A 21531-nucleotide genomic window follows, 5' to 3' on the forward strand; every position below is an offset into this window, starting at 1 on the left:
AAATTGTAGTTTTAACAACTTCAGTTAGAGATTACGGGATCCACAGAACGTCAGGTCTTATCACTAAACTCCATGCACAGTTTCAGCCGGGCAGTGTAACGTGGAAATGGTCACACATACAGCAGAAGGACAAACACTGGATTCACGTCAGAATGAAGTTACTTTATAGCTCATTTTATAAACTTGGTAAATTTCTCGCTTGTTAAAAATTGAGCCAAGTGGCTTTTAGTTCGCTTTTATGACAAAGCAATTGAAGACAGTCCCGGAGCCAAGTTGCAGGTCCCTGGCTGGTGAGAAGAGGACTTGTCTGGCAACTACAGGAGCTGGACGAAGCCTATACAAGACTCCCCGTCCCTCAGCTCGCTGGCATAATCTTTTGTTTTTCTTTAGCTTATTTTTTGCTTCCTTGAGTCATCTGAGGTAAATGTTTTTCCAGTCTGGTTATTTTGTTAATCTTGTGTTTATTTTTCCCTACACCAAAAATGTTAAATTTAATCCTTTGCATTAATAACAACTTCTCCCACAAATTAATTTATCCTTTTATTTATGTTTTTGTCACAACCTGCAGCCGGATTTCAGGACTTTAGTAATTGTGCATGCGCGTGTACCAAGCATCTTTTGTATTTCCACAGTTGGGCCTTTTTTTAGCTGTTCTCACTTGGTTCTAGTTAGACTCATCTTCAGACTTCCCCTCTGGCTGCTGTATGAACCTAATTACAGGCAGTGGAGAAGGGTTGGGCTGAGCTGAAATCTTTCCACCACGGGGGCTTCTTCACAGCTGCTGCACGATAAACAAAACAATTTTCATCTGCAGTTTAATCTTCGGAGTAATTATGTTGATTACCAAAAAAAAAAAAAAAAAAGAAGACAGGACGAGGAACCATGGGGCACAAATTCTTGAACTTTCATTCGTTTTATCAACACAAGCCTCGGGGAAGTCAAATTTGTCTATGTAAAACCATAATCATGCAGACCCATTTTCACAGAGGTCACATGCAAAATGAATATTTTGCCATCACTGAGCAGCAGCTGAATGTAGTTTTCTGCATGGACGTCTTCCACAGACTCTCAGCAACATCATTACCAGGAGCATGTGGAGAATAGAGAGAGAAATTTAGCTCTGCACCGCCTGGAAGTTGTGACTTTATTGGTCCCTTATGATACTGAAAAGAATACTAACATTTGGTTACTTAATGTCATATGTATAAATATACAAAGTTTTGCAAACCGGACAGTTCAAATTATATTGACAAGTAGTCCACCATCGCCGTACCCCCCTCAAGCAGTTCTGAGTTTCACAAAGGTTCAAAACCCTGATATAGACCCAGTGTGTACACCTACATATCCATTCAACAGTTCATCTGGAGCTATAAATATGGAGCTAAAGCCAATCCAAAGTTACAATGGGTGCTAGATGGGATACACCCTGAACCTGTACAGGTTGCCAGTCAAACTTAAGGACTAATACATAGAAATGATAAATGGAGTTCCCTCATATCGCACTTGTCAAAACTGATTTAACAATCCCCAAAATGCTTTCCAATGTTCGTCACATTCACCCATTCACACACCAATGGAGGAGGCTGCCACACGAAGCACTCAGTCCATCCATTAAAAGCAGTTTGTGGTTCAATGTCTTGCTCAGGGACACTTTGATATATAGAAAGATGGAGGCTCAACCCTGCAACTTTCCGATGGTGATTACAACCTGCTCTACCAACTGATCCATAGCCGGGGGAAACTGGAAAATTCCAAGCACCAATAAAATTAACATGCATCGGTGGACTGTGGGAGGATGCCAAGGTAATAAAAACAAAACAGCCCATGTATGCAAAGGAATAACATGCAACCTCCGAACAAAACAACCACACGCCTAGAATCAAACCAAGGTATTGTTGTTGTAAGGCGAGAGTCCAAACCACTACATCACTGAGCCGCTACATACATTTGAAGTAATAATAATAATAAAGTAAACTTCATTTCTGTAGCACATTGCTTTAAAAGAGACAAAGTGCTTGAATAATAAAATGCATAACAATAACTTAAAAAAAAGTAATTTTTGAAAAAACATAAAGATCAATATAAATCTACAAAGATGAGCCATTCACTTGAACTTCACGGGGTAATTTCTTAAGCGAATAGTTGTTTTTTGAGAAGGTGGACAGGCTGTCAAACGGGTTGAATGACAGACGCTTGTCTAACTTCCTCAGACATCTGCAAAAACTTCCATACATCACTATTGATCACTAAAGTTCACAAATAGGTCCAATCCATTCAAATCCAACGCAAAAAAACAAAAACCCCACATACAGGTTTAAAAAAAAAAAAAAAAAAAAAAAAAAAAACTTTAACAAAGCCGTCTAACAGCGATGGCTTGTTGGAAAAGGGCAGGGGCTGGTTTAGTGTAGCAGATTACACTGGATGGCCTCAGTGACTGTTCTCTCTACCTCAGAGAGCTGCTCACCAGACTGAGACAGTGCAGAGCTGACACCGGACCACCAAGATCAGAGACGGCTTTAAATTCACCCCACTGATTTGTACTGAATCAGAAGAGCCACAGAGTCGGCCACTGCAGATCTCAGCTCATAAAAGAGAGATTATGTGTTACTGCACCCCCAGAGCAACACGTGGCTTTATAACACTTTTTTTCTTGTTTATTTATTTATTTTATTTTTTAGGGGGTACAGTTTGAACATACTGTATGTGGCACTGGGAAATCGAAGTGTTGCTCAGCTTGGCTCAGGATCTCTTACACACCGTTTTATTTTCTGGCAACACTGAAAGCTGTGCCTTTGGTTTTGGCTCATGGTCAAATCTGTCTTTACACTCGGAGAGGAGTTTGAGTCTGAGTACATTCCTGCTCAATAGCACAGTGGCGTGAAATAAAAGATGTTCGTGGGGGGGGGGCAAGACATTGGAGCTTGGGCATATTGAGAACTTCTTTTAACCAGCATCGTTCAAAATCAGCTCCAACGTGTATGAAATGTGAACTCGCATGAAATGTTTGCGTTGCAGTTTTTTCTATTAATATGCAGATTTATTTAGACGCTTGTAATCAATGTTTGAGGGCATTCTGGATATTTCATTTAAGGACATCGTCACCTTGTGGGTTATGTCATTAATACAACATTTACCATTTTTTACAAAAGAATTTATAAAAAGTGAAACTGTTCAACCTGAAAATAGAAATACTGATAATTAGGGATGATTTTATGACAATAAAAAGATCTGAACATGAACTTCACTCCAAAGACAATGTTCCAGCCACATCATAAGGTAGACCTGTAAATCTAATGTGATCTACAATAACAGGACTGCGTTACATGTTTCCTTTACAAATGTAATAATGCTGAGTTTTGTTTGAAGTCATGGACATTTTTGCTTTCCTGTGTGCTCATATATGAGGCTGTATTTTGCAGCGACAGTGAGCTGCACCTAAAGATAACTAATGAGGTGTTTCGAACATTAACCCTCATTGTGACGGCTAAAATTTTACATAACAAACACATTCATATCGCAACAAATATTTTGCAGATTTCTTTTGCCTCAAGTTTCCTCTGACAGTCTAAAAGCATGGGTTTGAAAAGTGTTTGTGTTCCTAAATTGCCTGTGGGTGTCTGTGTCGCTTTTGCCCCTGAAACTGACAACCTGTCCAGTCTGTCTTCACAAAATTGTGTGTGTGTGTGTGTGTGTGTGTGTGTGTGTGTGTGTGTGTGTGTGTGTGTGTGTGTGTGTGTGTGTGTGTGTGTGTGTGTGTGTGTGTGTGTGAGTGTGTGTGTGTTGACAGAAGTTAACAAGAAAGAGATTTTATTTGAACTATTCAACCGTTTCATATTGTTTCTTGCCGAGGCGACAGGAGCTTTATGTATTTCTAAGTGAATTTAACTTCAGCTAACAAAATACACATTTTCTTTCCTGAGTAAACAGGATTTTTTTTTTAAGGCCAAACACATCGGAAGTATCCCTTCTGAGAGACAAAAAAAAAAATGTGTTCGTATAGCATTAACAGGCTGCTTGGTTGGCTCACCAGAAAAAAAATAAATAAATCATTTTCCCCCAAATATGATCCCACTCAGTGTGCTGAACAACGCAGCCGACTTTTTATCAGGCCGTGGTCAATAATGAGGTGGAGATTTCCCAGCGACTGCGTCACACAGATCATGAAGCCATCGAGGAAACCGACTGACCGCTCTGTCAGTGCTGCGGTGAGTTTCGCTGACTCACAGAAGGTTTTCCTGCTGACTGAGCAGGTTGGGCAGCATGAACAGTCCTGCAGCAGAAATGTGTCAGAAACATCAGGAGCAGGTAGCAGCAGCAGGTCGTCAGACAATCCTCTGCTATTCTATTTATGCATTTTTCGATGGGAACGTTATTGCTGTATACCATGGTGTGCTGTATTTTCAGAAAACTGATGTACTTTTTTTTTTTTTAGGCAATTCAGAGATATAAATATTATGCAAGGTGGGGTTTTTTTTTTTCATACAGAAGAGATCAGTTAATTTCTTATGGTAGCAACATTTTTAACCTCTCCAAACAAGACATGTCCTGCGTATTCCCTTCCTTCACTCCCTTTTTGCTTATCCACACACCGTGACACGAACACTAATTTAGCAACTCCCATATTGATTTATCTTGGCTATTAATCTTGTTCTGGCACGGAAAAGATTCAATGGGAATGCTTGTGATTAAAAAAAAAAAGAAAAAGTCGTGAAGGCAGGATGAGAGGAGCCAGCGAGCAGGGGAGAGGGGTGGAAAGCGAAGCAACAGAAGCAGAGGAGAGACATGGAAGGATTTTCAGTGTGTTTACAACATTTCACCCTGAGAGAAAACCACATGACTCAGTGTGATGGGAGGGCAATAACACTGGCATCATTAAACTGAGAAGCAGGCAATAAGAAACCTTTTCTTTTTTTTCTTTTTTTTAAAAACCACTGGGCGTTGTTTTGTGCGTCTCCAAGTGCACACTCTTGCAGGCCAGTAGGAGTCATTTTAAGAAGAAAGGAGACAAACCACATACAGCATTATGCACAGGACACCCAGAGCCTAACAGTTTGTTGTTTCCTAAAGTTTTCTGTTTTTTCAAAAAGTTCACTGAAAGTTCCCCGAATGGCATAAAGATTCACTTTTTCTATTATACATAAACCACTGAAGAGAAGAAATATTAAAGATCCCCTACCTCATATTAAATTCCAGCCATGTGGCTTTTGTTTCCCCCCTTCCAGCTAAAAGTCTCTTGAAGCTGCAGACTCGAATAAAGCAGTCGATATACAAACGTAGGAGAATCAAATTTAAAATATCCCAAAAGTTTCGGAAAAACAATTAAGGGCGGTAAAATCAACCAATTTCCCCCAAAAATTGGCCGTATGTTTTGTTACATTTTTTCAGATTCAAGGAAATATTTGCAGATCAATCCTCAGATAAAAACTTTAACTCGTTTAGATTTATGGAATCTTAGCTTATCCGAGTTTCATATTATCATGTCTTTATAGAATTGTCTTATGTACTCAAGTTGATGTTTAAACCTCTTGTTCGTTTTGAGTTGCTTGCTACTTTTTTTTTTAAACCATATCTATTTCTGCTGTTTTGACCAGACCAACCTCAAAAAAGGATTTTCTATCACAATATTAATAAAAATGATAAATGTAAAACAAATCTGCGCATTAACACAATCATTAGACAACTATCTTATGATACGATTGGACATTTTCTCATATACTCACTTTGCTTAATTTAGGATTACCCACAATGCAAAAAGATTTCCTTCATGTACATCTAAGGACACCGATACCATAACTAGACTAAAATCCGTGATAATCATAGTATTTCATTCATTGAAATTTATCAAAAAAACACATTATAACACGAGAGACACCTCTGCAGATCGGCCCCTCAGAAAACTATAGTTTGGTGGTGTGACGAACAGAACTCACAACTGAATAGAGAGTGTGACAGCAATTATTATTTCTCCATCATATGTGGAAAAAAAAACAACAACCTGTAGATCAGGATTTCATCATCTCCCAGGGAGGAAAAGGCATTTTGATTCAAATTCCTGGATTAACTGAGCCTCGCTGCTTCTTACAGGGAAAGAAATGATGTCTCTGAAACTTCATTTTCTATGTATGAGCTTAATTGGAGCCAACGGGCTTCCCCCTCTGGGATGGGAGTGCAGCTTTTATATAGTTGAAGGGAGAGGACGCCGTGCCATGGTGAGGCTTTGTGTGCGGCTGTGAGTGTTGTTGAGCCAAAGAAAGACGGGCTTGGTGTGCGACCAGCTCTCAACTGCTAATTAACTAAAGGGCTGCTTTGTATCACAGAGCTCTTTCGATGTGAATACAGGATGGGCATAATTCATATGTAAAATCTTAATATATCTGGAGATGAACACAGAAAACACAAAAAAAAAAATTTTGTTTCAGAAGAAAGCTTAGTTGTATTTCAGAGGGTTCCTAGAACTTATTAGTTGACTTGTATATTCACAGAAATATGAGAGTTCAAGACGATACAATGCACAAACACACCAACAGACAGGTCACAGTAACACTTTCTCATGACAAATGTATATCTTAAACAAAAATTAAAAATCCTCCCTATTAATTTCTAAATCTTTAACTGATCTAATCAAACATAAAGAGAAGAAATGACACTTTAAGTGTCATTGAAATTTGACAGAATGGTGAGAAACATTACTTATTAACAACTATTCCTCATGTTGGGCCCATCGGATTTAAACTATTAAAGAGAAAAGCCCTAAAGGAAGCAAAAAAAACCCTGTACTTTACATTTCTTACCATAGTATATAAGTTCATGATTACATAAAGGTTATTTCATATTATACATGTGTATTTGCATTGTATTACATTTATGATTGCTGTTATTCCAAATACATATGTAGCTTAGACCTTTAACCCTAAATGCAAAGGAACAAGAAAAGTCCTTACTGCACACACAGTTTGAGCATTTGTATTGAAAGGAATCTCTGTGTATTAATATAGATTCAAATTATGTGTATTAATATGAATCTATACGATATAGCCTACTGTATATATTTTGATCTTTTTTTGACTTATTCCCATTCTGACGTTCAATGACCTTTTTTCAGAGGGGTATTAATTAAGTCCATATTATTCTTTTTGATTTTCACTGTAGAAGAATTGATACTGAGGGTATAACTACTTCAACGGCCCTTTTTTTTAGTGTGGTGTGGTTGAATAGAGGATGTAGGACACACCTGAAATAGATGTACCAGGTGTGGCAGGGCAGAGAACAGAAGGGTAAAAAGAGGATACGGGACAAAAATGAACTGAGGGAGAAAGGGACAAACTGTAACAGTTGACAAAGTTATTGAGGGAAGTGGGACGAACGAGAGACGGCTCACACTTCTTTATAAAGCTCTAAATTAGGACTTCATTAAAAAAAATTAAAATAAAAACCATAGCAGTAATATTATGATAGGCAGGTGTTTGGTAGACTTGTAAAATCTAAAGTAATCAAAAACAAGTTGCTGAATTTGTTTTTTGCAGACCTTTAATGAAAATATTTTCATTGGCTCTAATTCTCGTTAGTGGAGATGATAATCTCCATGTGCGCTGTCCTGATACGCCACTAGTGAAAGAGTTTTTAGGCCTTATTGCTTCTTTTAACTTGCTCCAGTCTGTGTCTGGTTTCACACACAGACTTGGGATAGGACAGATCTCATTCTCCCGGCATGTTCCCGGCAGCTAAAACTCTTCTTCGTTCACTTTTAAAACACACGTTAAAACCTACTTTTACTCACCAGCTTTCGACTGTATATAACTGGTAAGCAGTGTTGTAACCCGTATTTGACTACAGCTACCAGTTGCTTCTTATTAAAGTACGATTGTTAATAGACTGGTAACCGCAAACAAAAAGCAAACACATACTTCTGTACTATGTTAAATATCTCGCTCAGTTAGGTCGGTCCTAAAAAATGTCCACACACCTATATTGTTGTATTGTTGTGACATGTTGGGCGGCACGGGTGTAAAGGTTTTGAGGTTACATCTCCCAATTTGAACAATATTATAACACAGTTAATGACAACTAGAAGAAGCAAAAAAATTTATAAAATGCCTCACGGGTCCTGTAAATACAGACTAATGTTTCAATTTAGTGTCAGCAGAACCGAGTTTTTTTCTTCACGAATAGTGAGAACAGGATGACTTTTATGCCGTCAAGAAAAGGCTGAGGTCTGTAAATGAGACTGTCCACTGAGGTTCATACTGAAAAGCTCAATGACTCAGAGCTGTGATTCAGATATAATAATAGGAGAATAAATTATGAGAGACGGTTTAAGTCCACAAATGAGTTAAATAGCAGTGTATCTGCGGTGTGCTTCACTGGTGTGACTATTTTGGAGGCGTTTCAAAGACACTTACCCAGAAGTTGTTCTGAAAGAAGGCCATCTTCACTCAGAGGTTCACGGCAATCTGTAACAAAAAAGAAAGAGGCCAAACTACGTCAGAAGAATGAAATCTCTTGATGCCAGCGCTTTCTCTGTCTGTTTGACCTCTATTTTCTTCACATAACAGTTCTAGTGGCGGAGAAAGTGACCTAAGGGAATCCTGCAGCAGCCTGCAAAATGTGTTTATTACCATCCCTTTTCTCTGCAATCTTGAAAATAAACTGCAGCATCGAAGTCTCCGATCACGCACATTAACAAGCTTAAAGAAAGTCCCACCTTTGTAAAAAAGAAAACTCCTAAGACACCTTTAGTGTGGGAAGGGAGTTCCTGAGGGAGAGCAGAGAGGAGCTTCACAAATGACTTCAAAGGATAAAGCCGGAAGATGGAGGAAGACGTAGGAGGTTGAGTGACACGAGAGAGGACGAGATCGATGGAGGGACCAAAGCAGAAGAGACAGAAGTAAACCACAAAGAGGAAGAAATAGACGCAGTTCGAAACAACGAATACCTAAATGATAAATGCTGCAGTGAGAGAGCTCACATCTGTAGCCACATTTCTTCACGTCACTCCTGCAGGTGTTTACCAGCACAATACGCTCACAAGCATTTGTTTATAAAGCAACTGCAGGCTGATGCATAGATCAATATTTGCTCACTCCAGGCATGCCACGAATACGATTTGTCACAGGGAGTACAGATACATTCATTTCTCAGTTAGAAAACATCTCATCATTTAATTTTTCACTTGTTTTTGTATTGGAGATGGAAAAATGCCGAATTTGAATGTAGGTTGCGTTAGGCCTTATTAACACAACATTTCAGGTGAAAACGCATTATTATTGTGTTTCCGTTTCAGAAAAGTTTCACGGAAACGCTCCAAAAACAATGTCCGTTTACTCAGAAACGGTATAAATGCTGAAAACATTGTAGTTTTTGTGTAGGGCCACTAGTAGGTGCCGTTTGTGTATAATAAAAACAACTAAGCATGTATGCAGAGAACCTTATGCTGTAAACATTTAAGCTCCTTTAAGCTGTGGCTCGGATGGTAGAGCAATCGTCTCCCAATCAGAAGGTTACATGTTCAATTCCCATCTCTGCCTGTCCACATGCCTAAGTGTCCTGGCGAGGAACCGAATCCCAAATTTCTCCCAATGGTTGGATTGCATGGCGACCGCCTCCATTGGTGTGTGAATGGATGAATGTGACTAATGTAAAGTGCTTTGAGTTCAAGGTGTGGGAAAATGCTATGTAAGTGAAATCTATTTACCATAACTGTCATTCTTGGTTGTTTTGGCCCACTCAGAGTCGGTTGTTTGTAAGAAGTAAAAACTGGCTCCACTTGTGATCCAGATGATGCTAAATGCAGACTTTATTGGAAAAGCACTGTTATATTCAAGAGCCAACGGCACACACTGAATTCATCGTTATGAATGAATCCTTCTCATGCATGCGCCGAACGAATTTACTCTGACCATTGTGTGTAAGTGTCATACCGGCAGTTTCAAAAAGTTCTGTTTTCAGTGACTCCGAATGCCATCGTCATGTAAACAGATGCCGGAAAACACAACAAAACTTTGCCTTTTTTACTTTCATATGGTCACATAAATAGCGCCTTAGACAGAAGAGACATTTTTTTTGGCAGGTTATAATTATCCTGACATCTTCATTTTGGCCCACAGTGTCACTCAGGAGCAGCTCTTTATGTATGTGCATGGATCATTTAGGATCTCTTCTCTGTGGCTTCATGAACTCCAGTGCAAAGAATGGAAATGCGTTGCAGCTATGAAACGCGGTTCAACTATACTCTGTTCACGTTGTTTTTAAAGGGTCTGCTGGTAAATTTAAACGTATCATTATGATGGCAGATGGATTTCATAACCCTGGAAATAATTCATCAGACAGGGGATACCTGGATGAGAGGGAGGGAAAATGTCCTTTGATGGTTTGTACTTCTGTTACATAAGATACAACAGCAATATCCCCATTAGGCTCTATAACACATAACATATCTCACAGAAACTGGGATGCAGAGGTGGCACCTTCTTTCTTTGTCTCTTTTTACATCCTAATGTCCATTAATCCATCATCAAGACAACTTCACCCAACTCAGGGTCGCAGGAGGCTGGGGATCAAACCGGGGATCCTCCCTCTATGAGACAAGAGTACTGCACATTACATCACTGTGACACTTTCTAAAATCCAGTATACCCAACATCTTCTGTTCTTTTTGAGAGGAGGAGGGAAATTTAACATTACCATCATCATCACCATGGGAGAATTCATCATCTTCTAAATCAGAGGAACAAGGGGTTGTGAATTTATTGCATATTTACTGTAAAGTAGCATAATCACTAGAGATGCCTTAACACGTATATTATATTTAAGTGATGTTTTTCATCCTACCACATACTTGAAGCCGTCATGTTGGATCATCATGAAAAGGATTCACTAAATGGAATCAGAATCACTCTTAAAAGTACTCAGACAAAAAAATAATAATTTACAAACTGCATTAATAAATGGAAAAATTAAACGACTATATTGTAACAATTATGAAGAATAAAAACACTCATGAAAAGATGGAGGCAAATGCAGCATTAGGTGTTCAAGGGGAAAGCAATGAGTCACGCTAGTTTCACTGATGACAGTGCAGACCACAAGTCAAAATTTATATTTTCTATGTTTTGGTTTAAATCCTAAAGCAAGGGGCGTGCCATGTTTCTGTTATGCTGCATAGTCTTTTAAATACAATTCTCACAAAGTCAGAGTGAGTTTTCCGCAAACTTTACAGGGAAAACATTCAACACGTCCATGCCAGAAGCCACTGCACACCCCTTGCGTTTTGGGTGATGCTGTTCACTTAGTTCGCACATAACATTTCCAGCACAGCAACTTTGGGACCACCATGTTTATGTTGCTATGACGGCTCTAATACTTTATGCAGCTTGTTGACTCCGTGTTCTGCACCGTCGCTTCCTGTTTCGTTAAGTGCGTTGCAGTTTAAATATAGTTGTTTTTTTTGCAAAACTGTTGCAAGGGTGTGATTGACTTCTTCTACAAGATATTAACTAAACACAGTATATGCGTCACAGTTCACATGAGTCAAGTTCATGAAGTTGTCAGACAATATATCAATCTAACATTGAATCCTGGTTTCAATATAGGCTTGGTCATTGATGTTGGTATTATCCTTTAATATGGTTAAATATTAGATGTCGTCAAACCAAAAGCAACAATGCATGTCAGAATATCGTGGCGGTGCAGTAGCAACACAAGGTCAATCGTCAGGTCAGCCCTCGATGAGGTTGTTGTGGCCGGCGCCACAGTATGAGTGCTGTTCTTGGTCCCAAAACTCCAGTAGGTTAAACAAAAACTCCAGGTTTGAAAGACACCTGTGTTTGTTAAGACCGGTAGAACCGGGTTTGGGTGACTATATCAATGCTGAGGTAATGATTTGCACTCTGTGCCTGTTACCACATGCAGCGTTTGATGCAGACACGACGAGACACTCACACTACAGCACAACAGAGCTCCATGTGCCTGATTGCAGAGTTCTCAGGACTCGTGAAGCTTTTATTAATTGGCTATAGGTGGTGAGGAATCCGCTATAGCTGGAGATGAGCCTAAACCTAACTCCCTAGTGACAAACACACACACACAAACACACACCTGAAATCTGTTCCTGTCCTCAACCAGAGAATCTATAAAGTGGCGTTTCCCCGGGGCTCCAGTTATCTGTTGTTCTGCTGACTGTGTGTGTTTAGTAGTGAGCGTGTGCACACGTGTAGATGCGGTTGTGTGCAGCACTTTCCCCTGCATTGGCACAGACTCGTCGCAGTCCTGGTGACCTGGCAGCAAGCAGTAGGAACACACATGGAAACACACAGTATGACCTACAACATAACAACACACAGACCTGGTACAGCTGACACCTTGTTAATTAGCTCAGCGGTGGACCTGGAAGTCCTGCAGGCAGATTTTCTTTTTGGCAGATCGGGTCAATGGACCACAGGACAGACTTTAATGCAGAGCTGTTGCTGTGCAGCCTTTTTTTCAGTTGTCTTATAGGATGCAATGGAAAAAAATATATCCCATTATAGCTTGGGGTTTTGAACAATCTCTTGTGAAGCACTTCTTGATTTACATTTCAATGTCTGAAGGTGGGCAAAAGTACTGACCATATGCAACCAACTCTAAATTACAAGATGTAAGATTAGATAAATGAAGGAATTCAATTTCTTTCAGTCATAAAATATTTTGCTCAAAATAAACTTCTCATACTCAGTATTTTGGGATTTGTATCAAAATAAGTATGCAAACTTAAACAAGAATAAATTAATTCTTGGTGCAAAACAAACATTACTTGCGCGACTGCTTCCATTATTAAGACGATGGTGATTCTATAGACACTGAAATGTGTATGGAGAAACTGTGACTGAGTGATGTCAGAGAATTTCTTTGAGTTTTTGCAGAAGATGGCATAAATTATTATTTGCAGCTCTGCAAGAACTTTGAGGGTCCTGTGCAGTTGAGAGGCTTCCTGTTGGCTCTTGTTGACCCCATTTTATTGTGTCTGCTTCAGGGAGGAAGTCCCCTCTCCTTTAACCCGACAAAATCTTACTGACTAGCATTAGATATGACCATGTACATTAGAAATAAATTACTTTAACACAAAACATACAAATACATATAATATATACTCAACAATAACTCACTTACTTTTTTTATTTTATTTTGAAAATACTTTTTAATAAGACATTGCCAACTCATTTGTGCAGATTAGTACCTGCTGATACCCTTTGCTAGAGAGGAAAAACACGTGCGCAAACCATATATTCTTTTTAATATAATTTCCTATATCTGAAACCAAATATCAGCCAATAAATACATTGAGAAAGAGGTGCAGACTTAGAATGATAAGATAGTATTAGCTCTCCAATCGATCAATCCATCCATCTTCTATACGGTTTTTGAGAGGTGGCCAATAAAATTTACCAAGAGCACTTTTTATAATGATCTTGTATTTTTGAGATTATTATAATAAAAATAAGGGGAAAGCATTGAAAACAAGATAATAAACCAGCCACAACAAAATGCTCTTAGCACAGATTTCCATGTCAAAACACCCATGCAGGAGGATAAATTACCAGATGGCTCTCAGGCATCAATGAAAACAGCCAGTAGGAGGAAGAAAACACATGCATATTATGATAGAAGGGTGACAAAGATACATATTTTGTCCTTGTGGCAGCTCGGTGTGCCATACTGAAACAAGCTGCAGGTCTGAGCGAGTACACCACTTTCGCTTTAATCCGGACTGTTTTGACACAAATCAATCCAGAGCCACAAGGACAAATAGAGGTGAGCCCCAGGACCCAGTATGGATACCCGCCACAGTGGGATGTATAGAAGTAGCTGACGTCCAGCATTCTCCATCTGCTTCACACTAGAGGTTGCTCTGAATTCAGCTTTGAGGCAAACGGAGCTCCTACAAGAAGTGGGACACACTGTGACCTTGATTTCCTAAACTCACTATCATTTTTTATTCAGAAATCAAACAACCAATCATGGCCTTGCAGCGAGCGTCCCCACGAGCGTATGGGCAAATATCAACCGTCTGCAGACATAAACAGTGGACTTCAAACTCCATAAACAGATAGAGGGAAGATGTTAAGCCTAAAACAGCGTTCCAGTTTTGAATTCCCTCAGTGCTTCACACAGTATCTGCTACGTCATACACATACACACAGAAATACTGGGGACTGATTATCCAGACATACAATGCTTGAGCTGGTGACAAAAAAGTGTTTCAAAGTAAGAATACCATTTCAAAAAGTAAATGGTGAGAATACTTGTCAGGAGTAACAGAAAAGGAATAAAACAAGGAACATTTACTGTATACCACCAGATGTGCAACATTTGCTACCAGGGACACACTTGCTTATTGATCAGAATTGAAATTAAATGATCTTCTTGTAATTAGTTATTTGATATTTCTCTCCACATAAAGTTACAAATTAGCAAAACCACTCTAATAAAATTGAAAAAAGTTTCGTTCCAGGGTAAAAAAACAATAACTACCCACAGCAAAGGTCATTAGAAGTATCATTAGAAGTATATGAACACATTTTCATTGTATGTTGCATCGCAGTCTTAATTAAGAATTAGACACTGAATATCTAGTTGGATTTCTGAAAATAAATCACAGTTTGTTTGTTTTTTTAGAGAAAAGACTATAATCTATCCATAAACCCCGTCTGCCTCCAAACAGGGAATTTCTTGTTTCTTTTTACCAACATGAAACATCACATTACCCTCAGTCGCAACTGTAGTTAGAAGTTGTATTAAATCTACCTGTTGCTTTAGCTGAAGAAAAAACTGTACGGTTAATTTTATCTGCAGATGGATAGTAAAAGTATAACACCTGAAAGTTTATATTAAACTGAACTACGACTGAAAGTTGAAATAGTGTCAGATAATCTTTGCAATATAAAGCGATTCATCTAAGAGGAAGATTATTTTGCATAGGATGCTGTATCAGATATGAACTGAAATTCATGTGTTGTTGTCACATTGCTGCATACCAGAACTTAGCATGATCTTAGCCTAAATATGATCTACCCTATTTCACTACCTTTTTAAAAAAGGTTTGTTCCAGGACATGTGGCCAAATCTAAAATGACAATGTGCTTAGTTTCTCACATTTTAAGTTGCTGTTGAAGATGAATACATTGATCTGGGAAATAAAACTGAAAAATAAAAACTGAGTTCAGGTTCTCTGTAGAAGAGCAATGGAACAAAAACATTGACAGATCTTTGTCTGGTATTGTTCAGGGCCAAAAATATGAAAAAATTAGCAAATTTATAAACACATGAAGAGTTAAAAAGAAAGATAGAAAGGCTATGGGAAGAAAATTGTTTATATAAAGTCTATTCTGACACTGAATATAAGCAGATTGCCTGATATTCATGTATAGTAATACAGTACTTTTACTGCCAATGGTCAGGATCCTGCCTGGTCACACTTTTGATTTAAAAGCTACATGATTATTTGCCACAGGTCAGTCACAGAATGGTGAGTGAAGTGCAGCAGCACAGCCAGAGATAGAGAGCAATAAAAGCGAGGTTTGAGGTGTGGATCATATCTTTTAACAGAAGCACAGATGGAGAATGCAGCCAGGCTTATCAATGAAGACACACCGACCTCTTCCTCAACCACCCTCACAGAGCCTGACGACACACAGAGGGCTGACATGAAAAATTAGGGTGTGAAAAAAGCAGATGGGGAGAAATGAAAGACATTCTCATCCACCCCAAAAAAAAAACCTCTACCCACAGACCATCATTATTTCCTGTAGGAAATAAATGATGCGTTCTCTCTGCTCATACTGAACACTGCCGTTTCTATTTCCTTTCTTGTTGCCAGATTGAGCAGTAATAGCAGATTCCCCTCTCTCTCTGAAGGGAAGGTGGGGAAGGTCAACACAAACTCCCGCCTCCTCAAAACCTCCACCTGCCTCTCTCACTCCTCTGGGTGAGAGAAAAGATGAGAAAGGTTGTTACAGGAATTAAGCCCAGCATGTCTCCCCGTACTGTCAGAGGAAGCGTCAGAGCAGCTTCCTCCTCCGGCTCACAGAGCAAAATAAAAATGGAATTGGGTTAAATGTAATGACACAGTCGAGCGTGGAATAAAGATGCTTCGCTAACCTCTGAGCGGGCAAATTAGCTCCCGGCCCGGGTGGCGAAGCACAAGGGAGGAAGACAGAAAGACGGTGATGAAAAGGGACAGAGGAGGTAAGGAAAGAGGGAAGGTGGAGGTGAGAAACGGAGGAGAGGCAGGCAAGCAAACACCACACTGCAGCCTCAGATACACAAGCCTCCAAACGGCTGATGGACGGGATAAAGAAGGAGGCAAAAAGAGAAGCAGTACCAAACACAGTGGAGCAATTCAAGAAAACAAGTTTGTTCATTCATTCATGTAAATCGATCAAATGAATGTGATCATCACGCAGAATAATCTCATTAGAGAAACGTTTTGCTCAATTTCATCAATAAGTATATTTTCAAAAAGAGACTTTTTATGCATTCTGTGACAGCTACAATAAAGCTCGCACAAACAGAAGAATCAATTGCCTCAACTGTCAATTGTCTGCAGGATGAAGAAGCGTACACTCTTTCGAGGAGTTTTCGTGCTCGTTTCTTCAGCATTGGGTTTTCTGTGATCATGTTTTAGAATTTTGTTTTCCCAGACCTCTAATGTGACTGTATCTGGGGCGGGGGAAGCTAAATCTCTTCTGTTCCTAAGAATAAGAAACACATTACCACCTGTGTTAAAGGAAACTCATGAGTTTCATTGGGTTAAAAACATTAGGCCGCCTGACATATCAGTCTGTGTCCACGCCTGGTGCTGTTGAATTAAAAACATAAAAAGGTGGAGGTTTGAGAAATCAATTTGGGATTTGCAGGTTAAACCTGCTTCAAGCACTCATCTGTCAACTGAGATTAATGTTCTTTATGTGAACGCCTTATAAACTGTCTCAAGAGGAGCAGGATGTCTGGAGCAAAACACAAGAAACTGGTGGGTAAAAGCTGCTCTTTGGCAGAAAGGTGACGTGAACTTGATGCTGCTGACCGACCATTGCACCAACGGTCACAAAAAGGCCGGTACAGTTTTTAAATCAGTTACCATGTCTGAATCAGCATTAAATGCAAAGTAAAACTGACGTAAGAAGTGTTTTAGACCTGATGAAGGTAAGATCAAAGTACTTAAGTATTTGACAAGCTGTTGGATATTCATATTGAATGTGACCCAATAGTAAATATATATACCTTTCCTAGTATGTGAGGCTACCTTGACAGCTGGATGCCACTTGCCACAGTTTTTTTTTTATAAAGTCTCAAAATGTCACGACAATAATGAAGATGACCATGACAGGTTACTGTCAAAGTGCAGGTGAGAGACAAATGGCGAGAGAGGACAAGGTCAAAGAGGGTGAAGTCAGCCTACTCATTGACTCGTCTGTCCCTCTGGATTAGTTTTAAACTTGAGTTAGTGAAGCGTGGAGGAGAGATCATCCATGTCGGGTGTAATTTCCCCTTCATCGTCACTGCCAGTCTTCAGCGCTCCTCTGCCGCAGCTACCAACTTGGATGACTCACTATCGTGGCCGGTAATTTACAGCAAACTTCCCCCGTGCAACTTTTATAATAATACTCAACGTACAGCGCATCGCTTCAACCACGGTTGTGTAAAAAGCCCTTTATAAATTCAGTAAATATGGTATGATATTACATGAGTGGATTCTTTGGATCAATCAAGCTTCGGTGCCAAATGTTTGTTTTTGTAAGAAGAGAGCTTCATGATCATCAGAGCTGGAATAACAAAATAAGACATTTCCGGGGGGATTTACACTTTTGTAAACTCTTTTATCACCACTTCTTATATAGCAGGTCACAAAATACTTTTTTTTTTAATCTAATAATAAATTGTACAACCCACAAATCATAAATTAATGCGACTCGACCTACAATGTTAAATGATTGTAAATTAAAGTGATCAGCATGTTGATCAATGATTAAGTTGTTTCGACTTGAGAATATTGAGAATCTTGTTGTTGTTTATTTATACATTCATGATCGATACCTGATTTATTGAATTTAGGATCACGGGGAGCTGGAGCTAATCCCTGCTGATGGTGAGAAAGAGTACAGTACATACATCGTGTGCATACCTTCTGACCTAAAGACAATTTAAAGTCACCAGTTAATCTAACGCACAAGTTTTGGATTGCGGGAGGAGGCAGCAGAATAAAAGCACTGATGAAACTCCTGCACGCTCAGGGAGAATGTGGAAATTCCACCTTCTCTACGGCATTTCATGTACATTTTATTCTTTGTGGAAAAACTAAAAAAAAATTTTTTTTTCCCCTAGAGAGGATTTTTCTTTTCGGATATGTTTGCAATAAAATCTTAACTGATTTTAACTTTAACAAAAAGAAAAGAAAAATTCCAGGGAGAGTGTATTTCTTGTTAAAAAAAAAAAGCCCCTGACGTTTCAATCGTCCCTGCCAGACTCTATTCTTACAAGATTAAGTTCCTGTTTGTGAGTCATTGTTTCTAATAACGAAGTAAAGGGTACAATCAGTGACAGCAAATTCAGCAACCGTAAAACCATTAATACAACCCCCACAGTCATACACGTCAACAAAAGCAAAGTAAACCGGAGTCTGCACTTTACTGATGACACCCTGAAACCAACAATCACATCACCACCAACATGGTGACAGAGCCACTACACCCTGTGTTTAATGACTAAGCCACACTGCGCAAAAGGATTTCTCTTGAAGCAATAAGCCGCCTGGCGAACGTGTGCTCGAGCAGCCAGTGACTGAGACGGAAAGAGGGGAGCAGTGAGACGGCGAACACAATAAACAGGAGGAGGCAGCGAGACAGAGTGAAAGCGGAGTGATAAACACAACCCAGGCTGTCAGCTCCCCATTGTTCGGGCTTGAATGTGCTTTTGTTGCTGCAGCATGCCGCTCCAGCTCAGTTCAGTCTATGACGGCGTGCCAGGCGAGCATCACTTCTGAGGCCTGGCATGACCAGCTGTGTGAAGAGCGCATGGTGGGGTCCAGACACAGCAGGAGATGAGCATGTTTATAGGAGCTCAGCTGTGAATTAGGACTGTGCTGAGAAGACTGGAACACTGCAGCCGATTGTGGTCCGATAGGAGACAGAGGAGTCAGGCTTTTTATTTCTTCTCCACTTGTACTGTTTTTATTTAGTGGCACGTTAAACAAGTTTATTTAACTTTGCCGCTTTACGTAATAAAACTATAAACAAACACAGAATATATTGTAGGCAGAGGTTAAATAAAGACGAATGAAGAGCATCGTCTTACCAAGACCACTGGCCGCAAATCTTAGTTGGTTTTCACTGATCAACCAAAGAAATATGGAGGATCTCATCATGCAAGAAGAAGAAAAGCAGCTAATATCCAAGCTTTAGAAGCGAAACACAGTGAGGTTTTAAACAAAAGGTGCAAAATGAATTTATACTTGGGGCCAGAATTAGGAGCGGAAGAGTTTAATTGGATTGACGTCAAAGTGCATCAAACTGCCCACTGCAGACTGAAAGTTTTGTCTCGGACACAAAAATGTTGAGACTACTCAACACCGGGAATAGTGAAAAAATCACTTCAACCACAAAGAGAGGACTGGTCTGGATGTGAATCCACAAACTTCTTCCTATGAAGCAAGAGCGCTAACTACAGTGATATTTCACAAAAAATGTACAAGTTTCCAGCTGAGACATGCCAGTTATAATACTTGTAGTAGTTCAGATACTGAATTAAGCTCTTAAGGAAACTCTTGTCATTTTTTGTACTTGGACTGATGAACACATTTTTACATGTCTAGTTAAATGACATCAAAAGTGATGATGGACATAATCATGCAGTCTTGCAATAAACTCGTTCACTGTCTATCATCAAATTAAATGTCTCCCCTCTGCACTGCTGATTCCGGCTTAATTCAAATGACGGCACATTAAATTCACTCTCCACAATGATGTTGAGTGAGTCGACAACATAACTGACTTACTTTATAATTCACCTCTCCTCATCACTCTGCCCTACTGAGCACAGCTCAGCTTGAGAATGAAGTAGAAACACAGAAATAGAGCCAGGACCAAAGCTGGAGGGAACAGCAAACTCCTCCATCCTGCCCCGGGATCCTCCCATCTGCCACAAACAGGACCTTGGCTGGACTCGTTCACAGCCACAGGCCTGGGTCATGGTTTTACACCCGGGGCTTGTCAGATTATTTCCCGGCAGCTTGTCACTCGTTCTCGTAGACATTTCTGACTTGAAGTCACAACTACGTACAAAGTTTACAGCAAATACCAGAAGCCGGAGCTCTGAAATGAAAGCGTCTGTTTGTGTTTTCATTACATGACAGGTTAGCTTTACGGTTTCCTGCCTCATATTTCCTGCCTCTGGGTCCTGCCCTGCTTGGCAATGACAAGGGAAGGCCTCAAGGCTCTGTAGCATATGAGAGACTACATGTATAATTGATATCTGTCACGGGTACCCCTATAATATGGTGTAGGAGAGCCAGTAAGAAAGAAGGGAGGCACGGCAACAATAATTAATCGTAACAAGACCTTCATTGGTCGAGATGGTGAAAGAAGAGTCATCAGTGAGTCTGACGGATCGGGTGCAACAGTCTACACACCGCAGTAGTGAAAAAAAAAAAAAAAAAACGAACACGACAATTCAGCAGGCTGCCTTCAAAAGTATTGGTTGAGATAAATATCTTTACCACTCATATCGAAATGTAAAGGAGGCACTTTCTATACACCTGCTCCTGTCATCTTTTCCACTGAAGGTGGCTTGTGCTGTAAAATGCATGGTTTACAGTAGTGTTTGTGGCTTTGTGACAGGCTATGCGGTGCTTGAGCAGGAGAAAAACCCCCAATTGACTCAGGTCACCAGCCTCCTCACTTTCTGCAAATGCATAAATAACGACCTGTAACTACGTATCGCCAAATTGAAAGAATTCCTGAGGTGTTCTTCCAAACAAACGCTCTACGGAGGTTTCTGTGCATCATTACATAGCATAATTTAACTCCTTAAAAATGTCACTTGTACTTTTGTAAATTAGGCATAACAATATGGCCACTGACAGAGGAAGAAAAGAACACATTATTTTTTCATCACACCATCTGTTAGTGGGTGGGATATAGATATTAGGCAGCAAGTGATCATTTTGTGATCAAACTTAATGCATTTGAAGCAGGGAAATATCAAATGTAAGGATTTTAGTGAGTGTGAAAGACCTAAATTGTGGTGACGAGACGACCGAGTCCGAGCAGCTCCAAAACCAAAACTGTTGTGGGGTTTTCCTGATCTCAAGTGAACAGTCTTTATCAAACTTGGCCAAAAGGAAGGGAAAGCATCTATCTATGAGATTACAGACTCAACGCTCACTGACAGACGTGTCGCGTTAAGGCTGGCTTGTTTGATGTGATCCAAAAGATGGGCCACCGTAGCTCAAACTGGTAGAGAACATAGTGCAGTCTCCGATTGAAATGTGACAGAATACACAGT

At 39.7% G+C, this 21531-nt stretch overlaps 1 protein-coding gene across 2 annotated transcripts in view; it reads right to left on the minus strand.

Annotated features, from left to right (window-relative positions):
• The window catches only part of fcho1 (FCH and mu domain containing endocytic adaptor 1), a 61480-nt gene that overhangs the window by 37198 nt on the left and 2751 nt on the right, over positions 1-21531 (minus strand). For both annotated transcript variants that reach the window (XM_080473844.1, XM_080473845.1), the window contains exon 2: positions 8400-8450. In XM_080473844.1, coding sequence (XP_080329970.1) covers positions 8400-8426 — 27 coding nt within the window. In that variant the 5' untranslated portion in view covers positions 8427-8450. The remainder of the gene's footprint in view (positions 1-8399; positions 8451-21531) is intronic.

This window comes from Lipophrys pholis (genome assembly GCF_963383615.2).
Source record: "Lipophrys pholis genome assembly, chromosome: 10".
Taxonomy (NCBI): domain Eukaryota; kingdom Metazoa; phylum Chordata; class Actinopteri; order Blenniiformes; family Blenniidae; genus Lipophrys; species Lipophrys pholis.